Source organism: Miscanthus floridulus, chromosome 13, assembly GCF_019320115.1.
Source record: "Miscanthus floridulus cultivar M001 chromosome 13, ASM1932011v1, whole genome shotgun sequence".
Classification (NCBI taxonomy): Eukaryota; Viridiplantae; Streptophyta; class Magnoliopsida; order Poales; family Poaceae; genus Miscanthus; species Miscanthus floridulus.
Genome location: NC_089592.1, coordinates 72,499,929 through 72,525,677, shown reverse-complemented (window position 1 = coordinate 72,525,677; position 25,749 = coordinate 72,499,929). Strand labels below are relative to the sequence as shown.

The 25,749-nt window shown below is 42.8% G+C and overlaps 1 protein-coding gene and 1 pseudogene across 1 annotated transcript; both read right to left on the bottom strand.

Moving 5' to 3' along the window:
• On the bottom strand, nucleotides 1-21,159 carry LOC136500015 (ubiquitin carboxyl-terminal hydrolase 2-like; annotated as a pseudogene).
• A 3,076-nt stretch (nucleotides 21,160-24,235) lies between these two features.
• LOC136500014 (protein SENSITIVE TO PROTON RHIZOTOXICITY 2-like) lies at nucleotides 24,236-25,525 on the bottom strand. The gene has a single exon (XM_066495463.1). The coding sequence runs from the start codon at nucleotides 25,523-25,525 to the stop codon at nucleotides 24,236-24,238; it is 1,290 nt and encodes a 429-aa protein (XP_066351560.1).
• Nucleotides 25,526-25,749: the final 224 nt, after the last annotated feature.

Below are 25,749 nucleotides of genomic sequence, written 5' to 3'. Positions count from 1 at the left end.
TGACCTTGTCAAGATTCATTCACCTGAACATGCAACGGCAGACATCTGTGCGCTACCTAAAAGTAGGGGTAAGCATAAGGTTGAAACACTGGCCAAGAAAACAAGGGACACAGGGCCAATCTCTACAAGGAACCACAACTAAAAGAGAGTAGGCTTTCACCTAGCACTGGGGCCATCAGACTTCTACTTTGCCTTTGCCTTCTCTATTAGGGGCTTCAACTGCTGCTTCTCCTCAAGAATCTTGAGGAAATTGAACAGGAATGGCACATAGTTATGCCTCACTACTAGATTCAGGTTCTTTGCCGAGTGCCGCACTCGGCATCGGCAAAGCCTTTGCTGAGTGTGGCACTCGGCAAAGAACACACGACAAAAAATTGATCGGCAAAGCCCTCTTTGCCGAGTGTCTTTTATCGGGCACTCAGCAAAGGCTTTGCCGAGTGCCCCGAGGGCACTCGGTAAAGAAAAGCGACCGTCACGGCGCTGGCCCCGTTGGCGGTCGTTTTGCCGAGTGCCAATCCTACAGGCACTCGGCAAAGATTTTTTAAAAAAAAAATTCTTTGCTGAGTGCCCTCTATCCGGCTCTGTTGACACAAAATGTGACGTACTGTACCTCACACACAGCAAGCCGAAAAGTGTGGCTTCAATCGGGTTCCCGGGTGTTTCGTGATCCGGAAGCGTGCCAGTCAGTTTGACCTGAAAAAACTAACAAGGGATAAAACAATTAAATGCCAAACCGAAACATGTCGGGTAATACCGGACAGTTCCACATATACGGCCCTGAAGCCACTTACAACGACATACGGCTATAGAGAGCTGTCTGCCAACAAGTTCATAAACCATTCAGCTAATCATAGGGTAAATGCACGTAAAGACCTAATTGCCGAATGCATGTGCATGGGAAGACATGTTTGAACAAGTGAAATTAATTATGAGTTAATGCATAACCAAGCTCGGCAATCCAGCCGAATTGGGATCCATGAAGAAGGAACGTGCAAATAAAGGCGATTAAACTAAACTAAAACCTGCATCTGCCGCACGACACCTAGTTTCGTTAAAGCTTAAACGTGATTAACATGCATGAACCCGCAACATGTGACAATCTAGATTAAGACAATTCAGCCACTATGAGTATGTTATCTATTTTGCAAGGGCAATATAAAAATAAACAATGATCGTTGAAGCACGAATAAAACCACAAGAGAAAGAAGGCCGAACAATATCAATCTAGATTGGGCAGAAGTGTGTTACAAATATATAAGAGGTTTAAAACATGCAACACTGGATAACTTAATGAATCTATTTAGATTTGCCACATCTAATATAGAGCCGATAACTATCTCGCTTTCACTAAGCATATGAGTAAACGCCTGCCGCACGGTATCTACTCATAAACGAAGCATAAGCAAAGACTTCTTGATTGTCAAGCAAAGATCCGCCGCACGACCATTGAAAACAAACAAGACTACTTGCACCATGTCTAAATCCACCGCATGATACTAAACATGATAACAAGGTTGTCGGAACTTACGGAGGTCGACGGATCGATGATTCCTCTCGAAGAACTCGACGACACGACAAGAGGACTCGAAAGTTGGCACGGGGCCGGTTGTATTGATTTGGTTGTGTACCCTTATTACAATGGTCGAGGGTCAATATTTATACCCTAGACAAAATGTGAGTCCTAAAGGACTACGATTTACAAAGGAACTTCTAAACAAACTTGGAAACTTATGATTCTTTACCCTAAACTTACAGATTCCTTTATTAATACAACTCTCATCTTTCCGATCGGTCTTGCCTGCCATCTTCTGTTTTCCCGAATGGAGTTACCGCCTTCCAGAATAACCGACCGCACAAGCATTTAGCCGACCGCCTGCGTTGTTTGCCGAACACCCTTCTTCCTGCACGTGGGTCTACCTGTCATCTTCCAGAATCGACCAAAATCCAGTGTTAACATATGCCCCCTCAATTTTGGGATAAAAGTTGTTTTATTCTGAAATTGACCACAAGCTCTTTCATCCTCCTAGGTCATCACCGTTCAAAACCGCAGCCGCTGCCCAAAAATTCAAGCTTTCAGCGCAACCTCGGACCTCCTCCAAATCTTCAATGGCGACCCAGGATGAAATTCCAGAGGTAAACTTTATTTATATTCGGCAACTTTCATCTCATCTTTCCGCTCCTCTTTTGATTTACTCCCCTCTGATTTCAATCATCTTCTAAAGGAGTACAAGAGCCAGATTTTGATCCCTTATGCTGCCAACCCTGACTCCTATTTCCTCGGCCCAATGGGAAATCTTGACCCTTCTGAAATCATTGAGAAGGAAACCCAAAGAATTCCTTTCAAGTCTGGGATTACCTCACCAAACCGATGGCCAAACACGTTCAAGAATTGGCCATTTCCCCCAATCACCGGATGGCGCAACTGGTACAGGAGAATGTTGGAGAAGAGCAATAGCCACTGGGAAAGTCAAGACATCAGTCATTGTCTGGAGTTATCTTTAGCAGAGACACCCAGGAATGATTCCCTTCTGATAGCAGCTTCTCATTTTTGGTCTGACGCTACCAATGCCTTTATCTTTGGTCATGGTATTATGACCATCACTCTAGCCAACGTATTCATGATGACTGGTTTGAATGTGTCATTGCCAGTATATCCTTATAAGTACAAGAGCAAGAGTAATCAAAGAGCCGTCAGTTCTGGATGTGGATGGGTCAAACATATCCAGAACTATATGAATGCATCTGGCACCATTTCTGACAAAGAGTTGAAAGCCTTCATGAATATGTGGCTATGCAGATTCATCTTCTGTGGAAAATCCAATGAACCAACCCTGAATCACATGGTAATGGCTGAAGACTTAGCTGCAGGCACCTAGATCCCATTAGGCAAATATCTTTTAGGGTCTGCTTATCATATGATGCATCAGATCACCCTTCAGATGCACCAAGGTGGAGAAATTTCTTGTGTGAATGGTCCCTGGTGGCTAATTCAAATGTGGCTCCAACTATATATGCATCAGATAACCCCTGTGAGCCTCTTCAACCTAAGTTTCCCCTCAGTTAACTATGCTGAAGGCAGCACAGCAAAGGTTAAGGCTTGTCAGACTTATGGGGAAGCAGCAGCATCTATAAGCATTGATATAGACATTGGTCATCTCTTCAAGCTATTTTTCAAAGGATTCGGCAATGTGCTCTGGTTTCCTTACAGAGAAAATGAAGATCCGACTTTGCCCTGCAAGTTTAGCTATGAAATTGGTTGTTCAGGCCAAGAATCCACAGAGATTTTCAACTCCTTTATCAAACCTTGCACTTTGCCAGCCGAATTTCATCATGGGAGATTAGTACAATCCACCTATGAATTCTATTATCCAAACATGGTGGCCAGACAATTAGGATGTGGCCAACTGCCTCCAAAATTCCTCTTCTCAATAATCATAAAATCAAGGAAAGTAATAACAGAAGGAATGGAAGCCAAGAAGGTCTTTGAATTAGGATGGGAATTACCAATATACGAACCATCTCCATTTGGGCTAATAGATGCTGCTCATCCCCTCTTTGTCTCTTGGTGGCAAGAATGGCACGCTCATATCTTCAATATATCAGTTCATTCTTTATGCAAAAACTTGCAACCCGATTTTGCTTCTGACAGTGAGGTAATTTCATTATGCCCATCATTTCTTATTCTTGAATCCACTTCTTATTTTAACATCTGGTCATGCATAGGATCTTGAGTTTACTCCCCCTGCCAAAGCAATTCAGTACTATCCGGCTGGTCCCAAACCTGCTCTGGGGTTTGATGCTCCAAACTTAAAGGAATTCATGAAAACTTCTGCAACTTTGGATTCAGCACCTCTAAAGGCACTCATGAGAACTCCTGCTACTTCAGCTGCTGCATCTTCCAGAGGAAAAAGCAAAAGGAAAACACCTGAAAGTTTTCTCTTACCCAAGAAACCAAGGACCAAGAAAGCCAGATTATCCCTTAAGGCATGAACCTTTTGTTTTCTTATTAGGTCAACCATCTCATTTAGTAGTAAGCCTGACTACCTCTACATTCATTTCTTCCATTGCAGCCACAAGTCGAAATTCCCATACTGGGTAATACCTCAGCGCCTGCAGAACCAACCCCTGAAGTTTCTACTGAAGATGAAGAAATCCATGATAGCGAAATTTCAGGGACCCATGAAGCTGAAGGTTCAAAGGCTCATAAACCTGATGAGACTATAGGTAACATTGTTCAACCAATTCTCCTCTCCTTTCTCTTTAACAACATCTATCTCTTATGCTCATTATCATTTACTTTACTGAGAATAGATGAGATCTTAGATGAACTGGCAAGGGAAACTTCTCCTGATCAATCTCTAGACCCGTCTCTTCTGAACCTTCAATCAAGTCCTCCAGCAAGCTAGGGTATAACCCATCCTGATGACCAATCAGCCCAACAGGTAATGCCTTGTCTCATACTATATTTTAGCAAAATTACCCAATCGGCTAACACCTTCTTTCTTCCTCTTTGTCTAGAAGAACATCACTAAACCGACCACCAGTTACTCCTTCTCTATTGAGGACTACATTATTGAGAAAGGTGAAGAGATCACTTCTCATCAAACTTTATCACTGGAGAATCAGGCTCGGCTAAAAGAAGTGATTATTCTGCTGAATAAAGATACCATTAGTCTGGTTCAGGATGCAGACCAGATAAAAGACCTCCTTGAACTCATTGATCAAGATATCCCTTCTGCTCTCAAGGCTCCCCTAGAATCTGCAGCCCATCTTGATGATCACTTTGCTATGGTGAGAAGGGCAACCAAGAACATATCTTCGAGGGCCGTTTTGTAGAAGGATAGATCTTTGAAAAAGCTGGAGATTAAAGATCTTCACTCTCATATCCAGACTACGAGAAATTCCTTGGCAACCTTGGAGCCTGAACTGAAATCCATGGAGGATGAAAAAATCAGACTAGAAGCTCAACTAGCCGAACTGAATGCCAAAATTCAGTCTCACAGGGCCCATATAGCCAATCTGCCGAAGAACATAGAAGCAACTTCACTAAAGATAGCTTCGGCCATCAAAGAAGACCAGCAGATCAAAAATAAGTTATCCAGCATCCAGAGTTCTGAAGATGAAGATCAAAAAGTGCTAGATAATGTTAGCCGAATCAGGACCGAGGCCATAGAAGCAATCAATCATCTTCTGAACCAGTAGACATTAGGCTTGTAATAAACTTTAAGTGTGATACCCTTTTTTCCTTGATTAAACAACTTTATGTTCACTTATTTTCATTCGTTCGGAAAAAAGCAATCGGCCATTTTCCCTTAAATTACTCGATTAGAATGTAGCCGATTGTCTCCATTCTTCCGATAGCCGAACGAATCCAATCCAAATACTATGAGGGTATAGCCGAACAATGTTGGCTCCAATAAATCATGGAGATATTCAAGCGATGTTCGACTTAACTCAGGCCTGGCCCAGTCCAGTAACGGCCCAGCCGAAAGGGAACAAACCTACCCCGCCGTTCGGGATTCTCGTCCCACAACCCCGTGGAATTCGCCACGATCTTTCGCTTCGGCTTATAAATAGACCTTTCCATTGGCCTTCATCACTATCTTTGCCTCAGCGTTCTCACATCCGTCTCTTCCACTTCCTTCATTCGATTCATTCCAGAAGGAAACCCTAACCTCCATCAAAGCAAATGACGAACAGTGGCAACCGTGGCAAGCGTCCTGCCGACGGAGAGGCTGAAGGAAGCAGAGCATCGCGCTGCCGGCGTCGTGGGTATGATTCAGTTCTTTGCCCCCTTTGCAATTTCCTCGTTCATCTATTAATTCCGATTTCTCCTTCCTCATTCATCAGGATAAGAGTCATCAGCTCCAGCCAATACCATCTCCTTCCTCCGGTGTCGGCAGCTCAACCGGGAACTCCGTCATCCGGCTCCTCCGGGTCTTCCAGCTCCTCAAGCTCTTACCATTCCAACCCTTGGGGTTCGGCAGAGCCAGCAGATGCACACCATCCATACTCCCACGAGGAGGCGCTCAAGTTTCGCCAGGAGAGGGATGAAGCCCGGGAGGAGCTAGGCGACGTCTCCAAGAAGTTCGGCATTGATCAAGCCGAATGGGAGGATCAGCGGAAACAATTCTGCGACGCCATCACCGGTTTGATATCTTCATTTAGTTTTATCATCCTGACTTCCTTTGCTTGCTGACCCATTTCTTCTTTCATGCCCAGCTCTTTCCGCGAAGAATGACCGCTTGAAGACGGCGGCGAACAAGATTGCCGACAAGGTGAATGCTCAGGGGGAGACATCCGAGGCACACCTTGATGCTGTGGACGGCCGCATTGATCTGGCCGTCATCCAAGGTGTGCACCTCGGCGCTTCTCTCGGGCTAGCGGCAATGACCTCCCAAACCAACGAGGACTACTCCTCCCAGCCAGTTGGCTTCGTTGGAGGACGCCCGGACGAAGTCGACGACATCGATGAGCGTCTGGAGGCCTACGACGATCATGCTGCTGCCCTTGCCGAAATCACAAACCCCCAATCCGTCCTCAACAAGTTATTTGAGGAGTAGTTTGTATTAGGATGAACTTTTATAAATAATCTCGTCCTTTGGAATAATATTTACTTCTTTGATTCTTTTCGGTAAAATTCCACCTGCGACTGTCAGAAAAAAATGCTGAAAACAACCCAGTTTCAGATAAACATTTTTGTGCTAGAGGCGATGCAAACTGCATCGGCTATTTTGTGCTAAAGGCGATATGAATGATATCGGCTATTCTCAGTCTTGTATCTGATTTTTAGGCTAAAGGCGATATGAACAATATCGGCTATTCTCAATCTTGTATTCGATCTTTAGCCTAAAGGCAATTTTTTCCTTGTCGTTTTTTCTGATCTACATTCACGAACCAACCTCAACACTGGGGTAGTATTTCTTAAGAAATCTTCCATTGATAGCTCTGGTAAACTCTTCCCCAAATAAAGTCTTCAATATGTATGCATTGCCAGGTACACACTCTACTATTCGGAAAGGACCTTCCTAATTTGGAGACCATTTGCCGAACGCTCTATCCTTTGTTCCAACCGGCAATACAGTTTTCCAAACCAAATCTCCTTTTGCGAATTGCTTCAGCCTAACCCTTTTGTTATAATACTTGGCGACGCGTAATTTATTTTTCTCAATATTTTCTAATGCCTTAAGACGAATCAAATGTAAATCTTCCAATTCATCCATCATCAGATTCTTATAGTTTTCTTCTGCTAATTCTTTCTGTAAAATAACTCGCCTTGATCCTGACCGCAGTTCCCATGGTAACACAGCATGATGTCCATAAACCAGTTCATAGGGAGACGTTTGAGTGGACCCATGACAAGCCATTCGGTAAGCCCACAATGCTTCATTAAGAACCAAGTGCCATTTCCTTGGTTTTTCATCAATCTTCTTCTGGATAATTTTAATCATAATCTTATTTGATGCTTCTGCCTGACCATTAGCTTGTGCATAATAAGGAGAAGAATTATACAACTTAATCCCCATACTTTTGGCAAAGTCACAGAATTCTGAAGAAGTAAACTGAGTTCCTTGATCAGTTGTTATAGTCTGAGGAATCCTAAATCTGTGAACTATATGCTCCTTAACAAAACTGATCATATTCTCTGACGTTACCTTTTTCAAAGGGATAGCTTCCACCCACTTGGTGAAATAATCCGTGGCCAAGAGTACAAATTTGTGTCCCTTACTAGAAGGAGGATTGATCTGACCAATTAAATCTATACCCCATCCTCTGAACGGCCAAGGCTTGATTATAGGATTCATAGCAGACGCTGGAACTTTTTGAATATTGCCGAATTTCTGACAATTGTGACACCCTTTGTAATATTCAAAACAATCTTCCAACATAGTTGGCCAAAAATAACCAGTTCTCCTAATTATCCACTTCATCCGATAAGCTGACTGATGTGCACCACACAATCCTTCGTGAACCTCATACATCACTTTCTTGGCCTCTTCTTGACTTAAGCATTTGAGCAATACTCCATCGATGGACTTGTAATATAACTGATCATCAAGAAACACAAATTTGAGAGCTTTGTACCTGAGTTTTCGGGAAACCTTTTGAGATGGATCTTTCAAATAATTGGTAACTTCATATCTCCAATCACCATTTATTTGATCAGTATTTAAAACACCTTCTTCTATAGCAAAAATTTCCCGACTCTCTCGATATCCAGAAGCAGCTTGAGCTAACTTATTTGCTTCTTCATTGCACTCTCTAGGGATATGATGCAAGGTTACTACCAGAAAATTTTTCAAAAGTTCTCTACACTCCTCATAATATTCTCTTAACACATTGTTCTTGCATTCATACTGACCATTCAATTGATTAATCACCAACTCAGAATCCCCAAAGATTTCGACAGCAGCGGCCTTTACTTCTATAAGAAGCCAAAGCCCTCTAATCAATGCTTCATACTCTGCCTGATTATTAGTAACATGAAATTCAATAGGAACCGCGTATTCAAAAGTTTTTCCTTGTGGGGAAATCAAGAGAATACCAGCACCACCACCTTTGTTACAAGATGATCCATCGAAGAACAAAGCCCAAGGCACAATGCTTACCACTTCAACAGAAAGATCCCGATGTTGGGTAATAAAATCGGCAATAATTTGACCCTTTACCGCCTTTGCCGATTCATATCTTAAATTAAATTCCGACAACGCTAAAATCCATTTGCCAATTCTTCCATTCAAAATCGGCATTGATAACATATGTTTGATTACATCAAAACTAGAAACCACCACGCATTCGGAATTCAACAAATAGTGCCGAGATTTGGTACATGAGTAATATACACATAAGCAAAGTTTTTCTGCAGCCGAATACCTTGTTTCCGGGTCTAACAACTTTCGGCTAAGATAAGCTATGACTCTTTCTTTTCCTTCAAACTCTTGCATAAGGGCCGATCCTATCGTTAGGCTATCGGCCGCCACATACAACTTAAAAGGCTTGTCAAGTTGCGGAGGTACCAGCACAGGTGGTGCTTTCATATATTGTTTGATCTCATCAAAAGCCTTTTGTTGTATGTCACCCCATACAAATTTTTGATCTTTCTTGAGCTTCAATAAAGGGGAAAAGGGTAAAACTCTTTCTGATAGATTGGATATGAATCTTCTTACAAAGTTGATTTTGCCTAACAATGATTGCAATTCTGTGAGATTAGTTGGCGGCACAACTTTGTCTATTGCTTCCATGCTCTTCTTACCAACTTCAATTCCTCCTTTATGAACTAAAAATCCCAAAAACTCACCAGCCGAAACTCCAAAGGCACATTTGTTTGGATTCATCTTCAAGCCATGCTTTCTTGTGCACTCCAGAGTCTTTCTTAAATCGGCTAAATGTCTTTCATGATTTCTAGACTTGACTACTACATCATCGATGTAGATTTCTACAATCTTGCCGATCAGCTCGTGAAAAATATAATTCATAGCTCTTTGATAAGTTGCACCGGCATTCTTTAACCCAAACGTCATGACTATCCACTCGAACAAACCAATATGACCAGGACATCTGAAAGCTGTTTTCGAAATATCTTCTATTGCCATAAAAATTTGGTTATAGCCAGCATTACCATCCATAAAACTAATGACCTCATAACCTGCTGCTGCATCTACCAGCAAATCGGCAACTGGCATTGGGTAACCATCCATGGGAGTTGCCTTATTAAGATTTCTGAAATCTATACAAACTCTCATTTTTCCATTTTTCTTGTATACCGGTACTATATTCGAAATCCACTCTGCATACTTGCATGGCCGAATGAAGTTTGCTTCTATTAATCTTTCAACTTCCTTCTTTACATCGGCCAATACCTCCTCTTTGTATATCTTCCGTGGAGGTTGTTTGTAAGGACGAAATCCAGGTTTAATGGGTAATCGATGCTCAACAATGGAACGATCCAATCCAGGCATTTCCGTATAATCCCAAGCAAAACAATCTTTAAACTCTTTCAACAGGTTTATCAACTTTGATTTATATTCTGGGTCTAACTTCGCACTAATATACATCGGCCTTGGCTTAGAATCATCACCAACATCAATTTCTTCCAATTTATCAGCCGACATAAAACCACGTCCCAACTTTCCTTTGTTGCCATCGACAGGATTTCCCATTAAAAATTACTATGAGAGCCGACTGCTTGGATCGGCTGTTGGTCCTCGCTGAAAACATTCACAGGACCTTCTTTCCACACTTTTCCGGAGAAACAATCAACGCCTTCATATTCCCAATAGGTAGACTCTGTGGCAGCAACACTTACCGAATCATCAGCATGTACAATTTCAACATCATCTCCAATCCATTGAATGAGAATTTGATGCATGGTTGAAGGAATGCAACAATTAGCATGGATCCAATCTCTGCCCAAGAGTAGACTATATGCCCCCTTGCCATCAATGACAAAAAAGGTAGTAATCAGAGTTTTCGATCCAATGGTCAACTCGACATGGATAGCACCTCGGGTATCGGAAGGATTGCCAGCAAAGTCTCTGAGCACCATGTCAGTTTTCAACAATTCTTCATTAGTCATCCCAAGTTTCCTGAAGGTAGTATAAGGCATGATATTGATAGCAGCCCCTCCATCGACAAACATCTTAGTTAAAGGCTTGCCATTGACATATCCCTTTAAATAGAGTGGTCTCAAGTGACGATTCTTGATTGGTTTATCAAAAACAGCCTGCTGTGTTAATACAAGCTAAGCCATCAAATCCTGACATTCACTTTCATCAAAATCAGAGTACACCTCTTCTTGGACATCTTGGCTTTTGGGAGCTATAAACTCTGATGGGAGGAAGAAAGCCATGCAAGCATTAGCCGAAGGACCACATCCATCAGGCTTCTTTTTAGGACGCCATATTTGCTTTGTTTCGGTAACTTCCAATTCCAGCTCCCTATTCCTCAACCGTTGCACTCTTCTTTTCTGACTTTTCCTCAGGCCTGGAGGACACCACTGTCCTTTTTGCCATACGTATTTATAGAAGTCAGCTTCCTCATCATGCACTCTATTATGAATCCAACCCGAACCTGCAACTCTTTTCCTTTGCTGATTCTCAAAGCCACCTATCTTTAAGCGCCGATCATCTTCAGGAACCTTCGTTCCAAGTCTTTCATAGACGGGACGGCGGTTGACTCGAGATTGCCTATACTCGGAGTACTGAACACTACACTCCGGACAATTATTTCTTGCAGGCAACCTCAAACCTTCATTCCAACAATGCCTAAAGAACGAACAACCCCAATGAGACTGCTCCTGTTCTGTCATGTATTCTTCTTGCTCCCTTCGGTATACTTCTTCCTCATACCTCCGGCATTCTTGCATAAACCATTGCTTCTTACAGTATTCCTTCTCTTGTTCCCTCTGCCACTTGTTTAGCAAAATACGTGATGTAACTCTGGGTTTGGAAGTTTGACCTTTCTCGGTTCGGCTATTCTGAAACCGAACTCGTTGCTGCAGCTCTCTACTGGTGACTTGCCGATCCGGGTCAATAGCACCACTCTCCTTTGCTCTATCAGAAGTCAACACCTTCACCTTGCCCTTACCCTTGAGATCATTGGCAGAGACCATATTCACAGAGAAAGAAATCATATTTTGTGGAAAAGGTTGATCATCAATTTTCATCTTACCATCAAACCTCAAATGTCCCTCTTGGATAGCTTTCTGGATTCGTATTCTGAACACTCGGCAATCATTAATAGAATGAGAATTAGTGTTATGAAAACCACAATACTTTTTGTCCTTCACTCCTTCAGGACGTAGCATAGGATGTCCTTCTGGTAGCTTGATGCGTCCTTCCTTTATCAACAATGCAAAAAGTCTGTCTGCCTTAGTAACATCAAAATCATAGGTTCCCTTTTGTTGTTTCAACCAGTGTTGACTAACTTGAGTGGGTTCCTTTGCCCAATTTAACTCAGCTGCAGCTATCTCATCTTCATCAATATACTCAGTCGCTTCATCCAGAAAGCCTTGATACACCTCATTAGTGGCACTGTTCTTCTGAAAGCGATTATCTCTCCTAAATCCTTAGGCTTGATTACTCATAGCTGCTAAACGCTGTGCAAGTTGACCAAGATCATCAAACTCTAAACCGAACAACTTCTCCCTGATATTCGGCAACATTCCTGCTATAGCTATTCCAGGTAGTTGATCATCTGGTAAATTTAGAGAATAACACATATTCTTGGTCTCCCTAAATCTGCGAAGATACTCCAATGGTGTCTCATTTGTTCTCATCCTCAGACTCATGAGATCAACCAACTTCTTCTCATTAGTACCCGTATAGAAATATGAATGAAACTTCTGCTCTAGTTCTGCCCACGTACCAATGGAATGAGCTGGTAGAGACGTGAACCATGTGAAAGCTGGTCCTGTAAGAGACAAAGGAAAATATCGAATCCTCCAAGCTTCATCTGAAGCAGCTTCTCCAGGCTGCATTAAGTATCGACTGACGTGCTCTATGGTACTAGTATCATCTTGACCAGAAAACTTAGTTAAATCTGTTGGAGGCTTCACCCTTGGAGGTAATGCCACTCTGTTGTACCATTCTGGATAAGGAGACTTGTATGAATAGGATTGATTCTTTGGCTTCAAGCCGAACTGATTTTGCATCATATCAGCCATCCTGTGCATCAAAACATCAATGCCTGGATCCTGATTTCCTTGTACTTGCACTCCAGAAGGCAATCCTGAAACACTTCTATACCCTGGATTTGGCACAGCATTAATAGCACTGTAATCAGTAAATTCTTGATACCCATCACCATACATATTCTTTTGCAATTTGTTTGATATTGGAGAAACTCTATAAGCTGAAGGTGGCACTTCCCCTGTGGTACCAAATGTCATCTGGCCATAGGTGGGATGTGATTGCTTTTCAGTATGAGTCAATCCACCTATATTTGAAGGTGACGCTACTTCTTTCCCAACAGGCTTCTCTTGATGCTTTGGAACATTGAAAAGCGTCGGCCCACTGAGTGGTCCAACATTTTCTTCAAAGTATTTATCAACCATTGGACCAAAAGTACTGATCATGATCGCCCGAAAGGTATTCAGAAAAGCTGTGTGATGGTTTGTCATGGTTTCTCCCATGGCTTTATAGACCAGGGCTGCCATCTTCTAAGCATCTTCCTCTTTAGTGTAATTAGTTTGATGCGAAAGAAGAACCCTTGGCATTGACTGCTTTTGAAACACTTTATTGCTCTTGTTTTTGGAAAAAGACATCAAACACTTCCGTTGGTATTGCTCACATGCTTGAAGCACTAAATCCTTGTAATTATCTGGCAATTCTTCCATGCTTACATCCAGAACATGATCATTGTTGATCTCAGATGCCATCTTGAACTAACAGATGGTCCCACCGGGCGTGCCAAAAAGTGTGTTGACACAAAATGTGACGTACTGTGCCTCACACACAGCAAGCCGAAAAGCGTGGCTTCAATCGGGTTCCCGGGTGTTTCGTGATCCGGAAGCGTGCCAGTCAGTTTGACCTGAAAAAACTAACAAGGGATAAAACAATTAAATGCCAAACCGGAACATGTCGGGTAATACCGGACAGTTCCACATATACGGCCCTGAAGCCACTTACAACGACATACGGCTATAGAGAGCTGTCTGCCAACAAGTTCATAAACCATTCAGCTAATCGTAGGGTAAATGCACGTAAAGACCTAATTGCCGAATGCATGTGCATGGGAAGACATGTTTGAACAAGTGAAATTAATTATGAGTTAATGCATAACCAAGCTCGGCAATCCAGCCGAATTGGGATCCATGAAGAAGGAACGTGCAAATAAAGGCGATTAAACTAAACTAAAACCTGCATCTACCGCACGACACCTAGTTTCGTTAAAGCTTAAACGTGATTAACATGCATGAACCCGCAACATGTGACAATCTAGATTAAGACAATTCAGCCACTATGAGTATGTTATCTATTTTGCAAGGGCAATATAAAAATAAACAATGATCGTTGAAGCACGAATAAAACCACAAGAGAAAGAAGGCCGAACAATATCAATCTAGATTGGGCAGAAGTGTGTTACAAATATATAAGAGGTTTAAAACATGCAACACTGGATAACTTAATGAATCTATTTAGATTTGCCACATCTAATATAGAGCCGATAACTATCTCGCTTTCACTAAGCATATGAGTAAACGCCTGCCGCACGGTATCTACTCATAAACGAAGCATAAGCAAAGACTTCTTGATTGTCAAGCAAAGATCCGCCGCACGACCATTGAAAACAAACAAGACTACTTGCACCATGTCTAAATCCACCGCATGATACTAAACATGATAACAAGGTTGTCGGAACTTACGGAGGTCGACGGATCGATGATTCCTCTCGAAGAACTCGACGACACGACAAGAGGACTCGAAAGTTGGCACGGGGCCGGTTGTATTGATTTGGTTGTGTACCCTTATTACAATGGTCGAGGGTCAATATTTATACCCTAGACAAAATGTGAGTCCTAAAGGACTACGATTTACAAAGGAACTTCTAAACAAACTTGAAAACTTACGATTCTTTACCCTAAACTTACAGATTCCTTTATTAATACAACTCTCATCTTTCCGATCGGTCTTGCCTGCCATCTTCTGTTTTCCCGAATGGAGTTACCGCCTTCCAGAATAACCGACCGCACAAGCATTTAGCCGACCGCTTGCGTTGTTTGCCGAACACCCTTCTTCCCGCACGTGGGTCTACCTGTCATCTTCCAGAATCGACCAAAATCCAGTGTTAACAGGCTCTTGGCAAAGATGTTTTATTTTTTAAAAAAAATGCTTTGCCGAGTGCCCCCTTGTCGGCGCTCGGCAAAGTTTGAATTTTTTTAAAAAAAAATCTTTACCGAGCGCCCTCTGGCCGGCACTCGGCAAAGTTTGAATTTTTTTTAAAAAATAATCTTTGCCGAGTACCATAGTCATGGCACTCGGCAAAGCTGGAAAAATGGTTTTCCGAGTGCCCATTTTTCTAGCTTTGCCGAGTGTTGTGACCATGGCACTCGGCAACGGGGTCCTTTGTCGAGAGCAACACTCGGCAAAGTGACCCAAAACGGCAATTTTTATTTATTTTTTACATTCCATCATGACAAATAAATTCATACAAACATATATCACATATATATCTCATTCATCACATATATATCTCATCCATCACATATATATCTTATCCATCCACATATCCATCCACACATATCACATCCATAACAATATATATCACGTATATAATAATAAGTGCTCAAGTCCTCCTCCAGCTCCTCCTCACGCAGCGTGGGAGGAGACGGTCCCCTCCTATGGCTGGCGGTCCTCCTCCTCCTCCTCCTGTCTGATCCCTCCGCCGCCCCCTCCGCCTCCTCCTACAGCCGGCGTGGTCTTTGGTAACTCGAGTTCACGGACCTATGACGGTCGCCCGTCATCTTTGTTCAATCACCTGCGATAAAAAAGAACAATAAGACGTAATTAGAAATAGGTGCAAAAATGAACAAAACATAATTACAAAAAACATAGTAATACATGTATTAGAAATATATGCAAAAAATGAACAAAACATAATTACAAAATCCATAGTATTACATGTATTAAAAATAATCTTCATGATTGAGATTAGCTAGCTGGATCATAGGCCTCATCATCACTATCAACATTGTCCAACTCATCAACACTATCCGAAGGAGGAATGTTGTCTTCATTGTCATTGCCTAAACGTAAATGCTCAAGCATTTGTATGTCCTTCAGATTTCGCACCTCGTCTCCAGTGTCCTCGTCATCATCCCTTTCATTGTCTATTTCAATTCCTATCTCTTCGGTTAAGTCTACGTCAAACCTCCCTTGTAGCCCCTCTTCTTGATAGAACTCTCCATCATATGTGTTTGGGTTGAAGTTGTAATCTTCATCGTTTGGGACAGGTAGTTTACCATGTGGCGATACCTTATGCACAATAGACCAACCCTTAAGATGCTCAGCGTCTTTGCACGCGTATGATGTATAATAAACCTAGACGGCCTGTTGAGCCATAATGTAGACATCTTTTCCTGGATAGACGGAATCCTATCAAATCTTGACTAGCCCAAGCTTAAGGGTCTGTCTCGTTACTCCTGGATGAAACCAGTGGCATTTGAATATGATAGGAGTAAGAGGTTTGGAACCATAGAATGATAGTTTGTAGATTTCTTCAATTCTTCCATAATAGTCGAGTCCATCAGTGTCGGGCGTAATAGATACGGTCATAGATATGCAAAGATCTACATACCTCCAACCGTATCTTTTTTGAACGGGAGACGCCTAACTAGGTTACGCGATCTACGACCATGATACGGAAAGAGGGGTTATACCTAGGGTGGCGGTGGAGTCAGGCTAGTGGGGCCATGGCGGGTCGGTGCAGTGGCGAGGCAATGCGGTGCAGGCAGATCGGCACGGCGATGGGAACTCCGACTCGGCTCCAACGGGCTCTTCACTACAAAAATAGAACAAAATACTGTTATTTTAAAAAAAATCGGCAAAACCTCCCCTGCACGGTGAGGTTTCCAAAACCTACAACAACAGCACGATGGCTGACAAGCACATATGTCTCAAGAGAAGCCATGTAGTTTGGATATCAATCCATGCAGAAGAATATATCCAAGTAGTACCACTACTTCTACTATTGTTACTACTACTACCACTAGTTCTACTACTACTACCACTATTGCTACTACTGCTACCACTAGTTCTACTACTACTACTATCACTACTTCTACTACTACTACCACTAGTTCTACTACTACTACCACTTGTTCTACTACTACTACCACTACTTCTAATACTACTACTACCACTATCACTACTACTACAACTAATACTACTACAACTAATACTACTACAACTATCACTACCACGACAACAACAAGAGAGACGGCATACCTGACAGGCGCCGGGGGTAGGGGCGGGCGGCGTCGGGGTCAGGGGTCGGGGTTGTTGGAGTCGGGAACGGGGTCGGGCACTGGCGGCGTCGGGGCGGGCGGTCCACGGGGCACGGCTGGGGGCACTCGGCAAAGAACACACGGCAAAAAATTGATCGGCAAAGCCCTCTTTGCCGAGTGTCTTTTGTCGGGCACTCGGCAAAGAAAAGCGACCGTCACGGCGCCAGCCCCGTTGACGGTCGTTTTGCCGAGTGCCAACCCTGCAGGCACTCGGTAAAGATTTTTTTTATTTTTTTTAAAAAAAATCTTTGTCGAGTGCCCTCTATCTGGCCCTTGGCAAAGATGTTTTATTTTAAAAAAAATTCTTTGCCGAGTGCCCCCTGGCCGGCGCTCGGCAAAGTTTGAATTTTTTTTAAAAAAAATTCTTTGTCGAGTGCCCTCTGGCCGGCACTCGGCAAAGTTTGAATTTTTTTTAAAAAAAATCTTTGCCTGAGTACCATAGTCATGGCACTTGGCAAAGCTGAAAAATGGTTTTTCGAGCGCCAATTTTTCCAGCTTTGCCGAGTGCTGTGACCATGGCACTCGGCAACGGGGTCCTTTGCCGAGTGCAACACTCAGCAAAGTGACCCAAAACGGCAATTTTTATTTTTTTTTATATTCCATCATGACAAATAAATTCATACAAACATATATCACATATATATCTCATCCATCACATATATATCTCATTCATCACATATATATCTCATCCATCACATATATATCTTATTCATCCACATATCCATCCGCACATATCACATCCATCACAATATATATCACATATATAATAATAATAAGTGCTCAAGTCCTCCTCCAGCTCCTTCTCACGCGGCGTGGGAGGAGACAGCCTCCTCCTGTGGCTGGCGGTCCTCCTCCTCCCCCTCTTGTTCGATCCCTCCGCCGCCTCCTCCTGCAGCCGGTGTGGTCTTTGGTAAATCGAGTTCACGAACATATGACGGTCGTCCGCCATCTTTGTTCAATCACCTGCAATAAAAAAGAAAAACAAGACATGATTAGAAATATGTGCAAAAATGAACAAAACATAATTAAAAAAACATAGTAATACATGTATTAGAAATATATGCAAAAATAAACAAAACATAATTACAAAAAACATAGTATTACATGTATTAGAAATAATCTTCATGATTGAGATTAGCTGGATCATAGGTCTCGTCATCACTATCAACATTGTCCAACTCATCAACACTATCCGAAGGAGGAATGTTGTCTTCATTGTCATTTCCTAAACGTAATCGCTCAAGCATTTGTATGTCCTTCAGATTTCGCACCTCGTCTCCAGCGTCCTCGTCATCATCCCTTTCATTGTCTACTTCAATTCCTATCTCTTCGGTTAAGTCTATGTCAAACCTCCCTTGTAGCCCCTCTTCTTGATAGAACTCTCCATCATATGTGTTTGGGTTAAAGTTGTAATCTTTATCGTTTGGGACAGGTAGTTTACCATGTGGCGATACCTTGTGCACAATAGACCAACCCTTAAGATGCTCGGCGTCTTTGCACGTGTATGACATATAATAAACCTGGACGGCCTGTTGAGCCACAATGTAGACATCTTTTCCTGGATAGACGGAATTCTGTCGAATCTCAACTAGCCAAGCTTAGGGGTCTGTCTCGTTACTCCAGGATGAAACCAGTGGCATTTGAATATGACAGGAGTAAGAGGTTTGGAACCATAGAATGATAGTTCGTAGATTTCTTCAATTCTTCCATAATAGTCGAGTCCATCAGTGCCGGGCGTAATAGATACGGTCATAGATATGCAAAGATCTGTATACCTCCAGCCGTATCTCTTTCGAACGGGAGACGCCTAACTCCGCTAGCGACTGCTCAACAGATGGCACGTGCCTGATCGCAGAAGGGTCACCCATCTGTTGAAGGAGGCTCTCCCTCTTCCTCTGGAGGTCTTTGAGCTCCACTGTGTACATCTCCTTCCGGTTCTTTAAGATTGCCATCACACTGAATCTTATCTCATTCTGAGAGAACATGTCAATGTGCTCTTTAATCACAGGCTGCGCTAGCCTAAGCCACCCTGCATCACCAACACCACCTGGGCATTTTTCCCAGGCTTATCGGTCCTTCCTTTAGCCCATCAAGCTCGTACAGGACACCATCCACTGGAACATAGGTTATGAAATGGTATACATCACCATCCTTGCTAGGTGGTTTCTGCTCCTCAGAGACCTCTGACCTAGCAAACGAGTTGTTTAGCATGCGAATGCTTGCACAATTGACTATAGCCAGTCCTTTGAGCTCAGGTGGCAAATCCTTTGCAAATTCCTTCAGCTTTTTAAGTTCGTCACTAAGAGTGACGCCAGGAGAGTTCAACAGAACCGACAGGATAGCTTGGGCTGCACAAGCGTTGTTAATTATCTGCAAGTCAAGAACATCCTTGATTTTCAGATATGCAGATGAATAAAGGTGGGAGGAGTTGCTTGCCAACTCGAATGCTTCTGACCTGGTTGGCAAAGAAAAGGTTTGGGATTGCATCCTTGATGACAGGACGCTCATCCTTTTCTGGAGGTCGCCATTTGTATAGCACTATTAGCCCATATATTGGCCTGGCAAATGCCAACACAAATTAGGTTCTATTAACTCAGAAAAATAATGGCATTCATTAATGCTAGATGTAGGATAACATACTGAAGATCATTGAGAGCATCCAGGTTAAGTGAGTAGAGTTCATCAACCTGATAATGAAAAAGATAACATAGCATATCTGCCCGATATTTTAATATGTAAAAGAAATGTCAAGTTTCACAAAAAAGAAGAAATAGCCAAATAGGAGAGCCTCACTCTTGTTTTGCATGAAGTATTAAATATACACTAATTACGAAACTAATTGCACAGCTTACGACTAATTTATGAGACGAATCTTTTAAGCCTAATTAGTCTATGATTTGACAATGTAGTGCTACAATAAATATGTGCTAATGACAGATTAATTAGGCTTAATAAATTCGTCTCATGGAGTATTGATGGATTCTGTAATTTATTTTTTTATTAGTATCCGAACACCCTATGCGACATCCTCACATGACACCTCCTAAATTTTAGTCACCGGATCCAAATACCCCCTAATGCTTATGCTTGAATAAAAACACATGAGAGAGTATCAGCCGGCACACATGCAAATGGAAAAAATATGAATATGGATGGAAAAGTAGACAAAAGAATCATAACTAATAAAAGTCTATCACAATAAGATAACGGAAAGAAATTGAAGTTCTATGAGTAAATATGAACACGTGAGATAGAGTTTCAAATATAGATATATCTAACACACATGCAGGTGCAATGCAAAAATGAAAACGTATACAGCATCTGGTATCAGTTTATTGCCGGTGGATAAAAATAAAAAAAACATATATTGAATATTGTTAAAATATGAACAAATAAGAGATAGTGAAGATATGTAGTTCTCTCTCTTGAATTAATGGCCCGTAAAGCAGCACGGGTCGATAGACTACTGCTAAGCTAATGTACTGTCGATCCCCTAAAACTCTAGGTTTTATATTCATACTCGTTTTGGACTATACAGTTTTCCATCTAAGAAGATTATCAAGAATCATAAATAAATTTGGCTAAGCAAAAAAAAGAAATCAATCCATTACAGTGATAATGATTTTTTGAGGTTCATACTCTAGCTATAGCCTATATATAGGCTGCGACTAACATGGCAAAATAAAGAGTTTTAGTTAATAATCCCGCTCGTGAGTGATCGAAAAAACATATATGCATATTTGGACTCCAACATTTTGGAACAAATCATTCAAATACAACCGTGTCCGAATACACTACCGGATTCAGGCGCTTTGCCGAATGCCTAATGCACTCGACAAAGGCTACTTTGCCCTCGGCAAAGCCTTTACCGAGTGCAGCACTCGGCAAAAAGCCTCCGGTAAAAAAATCCGTCGGCAAAGAATTCTTTGCCGAGTGCTTTTTATCGGACACTCGGCAAAGTCTTTGCCGAGTGCCTGACACTCGGCAAAGTTGGAACCGAAAAAAAAACCCGAAAAAATAAAAAAAAATGGAATTTTTTTTAATCGGTAGAGGCCCCCACCGACCAGCACCCGCCCATCTCCCATCTCCAGCATATTTCGCGTAAATTTCACAACAACGTGGCCGACGGGATTATTAACCCGCGACCTCCCCATGCGCGCGAACCTCCTCTACCACTACACCACACTGTCACTTGAGTTTAGATTCCGTTTTAGTTCCCAATATATTATACTAAACCGAGTGTAAATTTCTTGTTTGGGCCCTAAACGAATTCAAATAAAAAAGTTGTAAACTACAAAGTTTCATAACTTTTCGAGATCTACACTTTTAGTTTAGGAAGTTTTTCCATCCGATGTCGTTTACAAAATTTGAATTTCAAAATTTTGAAATTCAAACGCAGTTTTGCATGACAAGATGATTTCAAATCAAAAAGTTGCCAACTACAATGTTTCATAACTTTTCGAGATCTACAGAGTTTATTTTGGTTTCGAGATCTACAGAGTTTATTTTGGTTGTTTTTCCATCCGAGGTCGTTTGAAAAGTTCGAATTTTAAATTTTTGAAATTCAAACACAGTTTTGCATGACAAGATGGTTTCAAATCAAAAAGTTGCCAACTACAATGTTTCATAATTTTTCGAGATCTACAGAGTTTATTTTGGTTGTTTTTCCATCCGAGGTCGTTTGAAAAGTTTGAATTTTAAATTTTTAAAATTCAAACACAGTTTTGCATGACAAGATGATTTCAAATTAAAAAGTTGCCAATTATAAAGTTTCATAACTTTTTGAGATATACAAAGTTTATTTTGGTTGTTTAGTCATCTGTTCATCCGATATGTTCGTTCTAACATTATTCATAAATCTTATATATCTCTGTTGTAGTTTCATAAACTACAAGAGAGATATGTTAGATTTGTGAACAAATTTACTTTCACTTTGTCATATGAAGAAAAGACCAAAACAAACATTGTACATCTTGATGAGTTATATAACTTTGTAGTTGAAAACTTTTTCATTTGAATTAATTTACTGCTTCAAAATTTGCTTTGAAATTTTCTTTGTCGAGTGTCAAAAAAAAAACACTCGGCAAAGAGCTTCTTTGCCGAGTGTCAAAAAAAACACTCGGCAAAGGCGTCTTTACTGAGTGCCCGAAAAACAACACTCGGCAAACCAATTGACACTCGGCAAAGAGCCGGTCTCCGGTAGTGATAGCATATACAGTAGTGGCGATGCTGGGATTAAGATAGGTTAATTAGCGAGAGGATGAACTCATGCATTCTAGATTTTCTCTAGCAGTCACCACTCACCACCACAGTACATGGGTAAAAGGTGCCATTTTGGCCCTATGTCATTTTGCATGTAATTTCATGCACATGTTCTTACTAAGCCGCCAATATATGGCCAATTACTCAATTCAAATGAAAAATGGACACTTTTCTTTTGAATATAAGCGAACTGTAGGGACTTTCTTTTTAACCTGATATTCCCAATAAGTTAGAAAAAAACTGACACTGTTTCTCACAGTCATGTGAAGAATACAATTCGATAATAATCTTGATTAATGATTATAGAAAACTTGGATGCGAAGACACTGCATAAATCTTACATGTATTCACAAATGTTTCTCATATATATTTCTAAAGTAAAATCGATAAAACTTCTGCAGGTTTAACATGCACGATAAGCTGATTTGTGTCAAAACTAGAGTTGTCTCCAAAATGATGAATTGAATGAATATTACTACTAGTAGAATTAGATTTTACTGCTAGGGACATGTATAGTAGGCATGCATATATGTTCGACTTTCCTTGCCTTGCTACTAGGTAGTGGGCACTGGAATCTTGGCTGATCAGTGATAAGGGCCATCATTCTGATGTTTCCAAAGGAAATGTACTCTATTGGCAGGATAAAGTGAAGAACAAAACACCTTTTTGTGCACTAATCATGTGCAACAAGGTGCGAGACCCCAGCGTTTGCCTATAATCACCCTCAACCAGGTTATGCTCGTCCAAACTTGACGTGCCTCTCCGGTGAAGGACAACAAATTTCTTGACAAACTAAAATGAATCTCATTTCCCTCTTCCCACATCAGAACTTAAAATTAACAAAAGATCGACCGACCTCAGCCCGTTCCTACTGAACACATGAAGATGTTCAATCTTGGGCCATAAAGTTTGCAAAATTGGTTATAGTAAACAAAGGCAGTAACATTTCACACCTTTTTGAGGTCCGAGGTCTATTTGGATCCACCCAACTAAAGTTTAGCTAGCTAAAATTTCAATGCTAAACTTCAGCTAGCTAAAAATTCAAAGCTAAACTTTATCTAGCTAAAAGTTCTCCCAACTAATAAACTTTAGTTGTGGTGTTTGGATCCTCTAGCTAATAGACTCAGCTATAAACTTTAACTAAGTTTAGCTAGGTTGAAGCAACTAAACTCAGCTAAACTTTAGCTATTCTTTTAGTTGGGTTGTTTAGATACCTAGCGGCTAAATCCTGCTAAAGTTTAGTTTGTGGATCCAAACAGACCCAGTAGTAGTAGTAGTATATCAACCAAAACACATCTAACCACACACTTCAGAATTATAGCGAAGTAGTATGTCAATCTACAGTTCAATTCAACCACAGCATGAGATCGATGCCTTCTCTCTTTTTTAGGATAACAATCAAACTCATTCATGCTTTGAGTTTTCATGCACGGAGATATAAAAAAACAAAAAAAAAACTTTAGTAGGAATTAATATTCAGTTGTGTTGTAGGCCAAATTTTGCAAAGTTAAACAGGCTAGTCAGTCACATTTGCTTTGATGCCATCTTATTGGAGAATTAATTAGCACCATTTAATCAAAACTAAAATTGGAACTAAAACACACCCATCACACGAATTCATAATTACAGCTCTATATATATATGCCGATTGATCTAGCTACACACGAACAGCAACAGCATGAGTTTGATTGCAGTTTTGCCCTTTTCCTTTTTCAAGATAATGAAAACAACAACCAAACTCATGTGTTAATTTGAGTGTTTTGCAAACACGGATACAAAGCATGTTCACTTGTTGGTTTCAGGGCTTATCAGCCAGCTAAAAGTGTTTTCCTCTCACAATAAATCAGCACCAGTTGGACTTATGAGCCCAGAAACCAACCAGCGACCAGGCCGACTATCTATCTTACCTGATATATAGGCAGTGCATTGCACCTTCATTCTCATCAAGTCTGATCGATCCCAAATGCATTATTGCGTACCGAGCTGCGTGGACGTCGACATCGACGACGACCTCCTGCTGCCGTTGGCCTGCCTGTCGAGCGGCACGGCGGGCTGGTGTCCGGTGAAGAGCGCGAGGTGGCCGACGAGCTTGTCCTTGCGGGAGAAGGAGGTGCCGCAGGAGCAGAGCCAGCGGTGGTCGCCGCAGTGCTTCTCGTGGGTGCGGAGGTCGGACAGCACGGAGAAGTGCTTGCGATTGCAGCGGTTGCAGACGTACATCTTGGGGCAGTGGCTGCGCTTGTAGTGGTTCTTGGCGCAGATCACCGACTTGAGCGGCTGGAACTTGGCGTGCTTCCGGTTCCAGCGGCAGCCCTCCTGCGGGCACGAGTAGAACGACCTGCTGGTGGTGGCGGCGTCTGCCCCGGCCGCCGCCGCCTTGGCCGGGTTCGCCAGCGCCGCGCTGCTCTTGTACTCGTCGCCGTGCCCGCGCATGTGCATGCGCAGGTTGGCGTCGCGCTTGAACCCCTTGCCGCACACCTGGCAGTAGTGCGTGTACTTGGCCAGCAGCTCCGCCGCCTCCAGCTCTATGATCGTGCTGGCGACGCTGACGCCAACGACCTCCTCCTCCTCGGCCATCATCACGGCCGTCGTCGTCGGCCTAAAGTTAGGATGTGATGACGATGGCATGGACGCCGCCGCAGCTACGGCTGTCGTCGTCTTTCTGTCATCGATACGCCCGCCGTAGCAGCCGCCGTGCTGGTGCTGCCACTGCTGCTGCATGACATGGTGGTCGATGACAGCCGCCTGCTGGTGCTGGTGGTCGTCGCGGTCCTTGTTGTTGCCGTGGCAGGCAGCGACGCCGACGCTGCTACTCCCGCCCTGCTGCTGCGCTTGCGCGGCGTTATTAGCGGCAGCAGCAGCGGGCGCAGGAGCCGCGCCGCCGTGGCCGCCGCACAGGTGCTGGAAGGCGTACATCATGGAGGAGGCGGCGGCGATGATCTCCTGGATGACGGCGCCGGCGCCTGGCGCGGCGGCGCCGGCGCCTGGCGCGGCGGCGCCGGGCCCGGGCCCGTCGTGCGCGACAGCGAGGCCGACGAGCGGCTGCAGCTGCTGCACCTTGTCCCTGAGCACGGACAGGTAGTAGAGCAGCGCGTGGCACTGCGCGTCGGCGGCGGAACCGGACCCCGCCGGCGGCGGCTCCGCCATGAAGCCGCCGCCGCCGCCATCCATGGTGGCATCGAGGGCGTGGCCATGGTAGAACAGCTGCTGCTGCTGGTGGTGGTTCTGTAGGTAATACGGGTTCCCCCCTCCCCCGATCATGGTAGCTAGCTACTTTCTCGATCGATCTCAGGCTGATTAGCTTGCGGTTCGTGTTTGTACGCATGCGATATGGAAATCTAGGGGCCGGAGCTCTATTTGAGAGGACAGAGGAGGAAGAAATCGAGCTGGGAGCTGGGCCGATAGAGATAACAATCAAGGGCCGGAGTACGTGATGGGATGGAATGGAAGTGGGGAATTGTGAGTAGGTCAACTCAACTGGGGTT

Bases quoted from the DNA above. Each gene is read 5' to 3' on its own strand.
- LOC136500014 (XM_066495463.1), bottom strand. From the start codon at position 25,525: ATGATCGGGGGAGGGGGGAACCCGTATTACCTACAGAACCACCACCAG.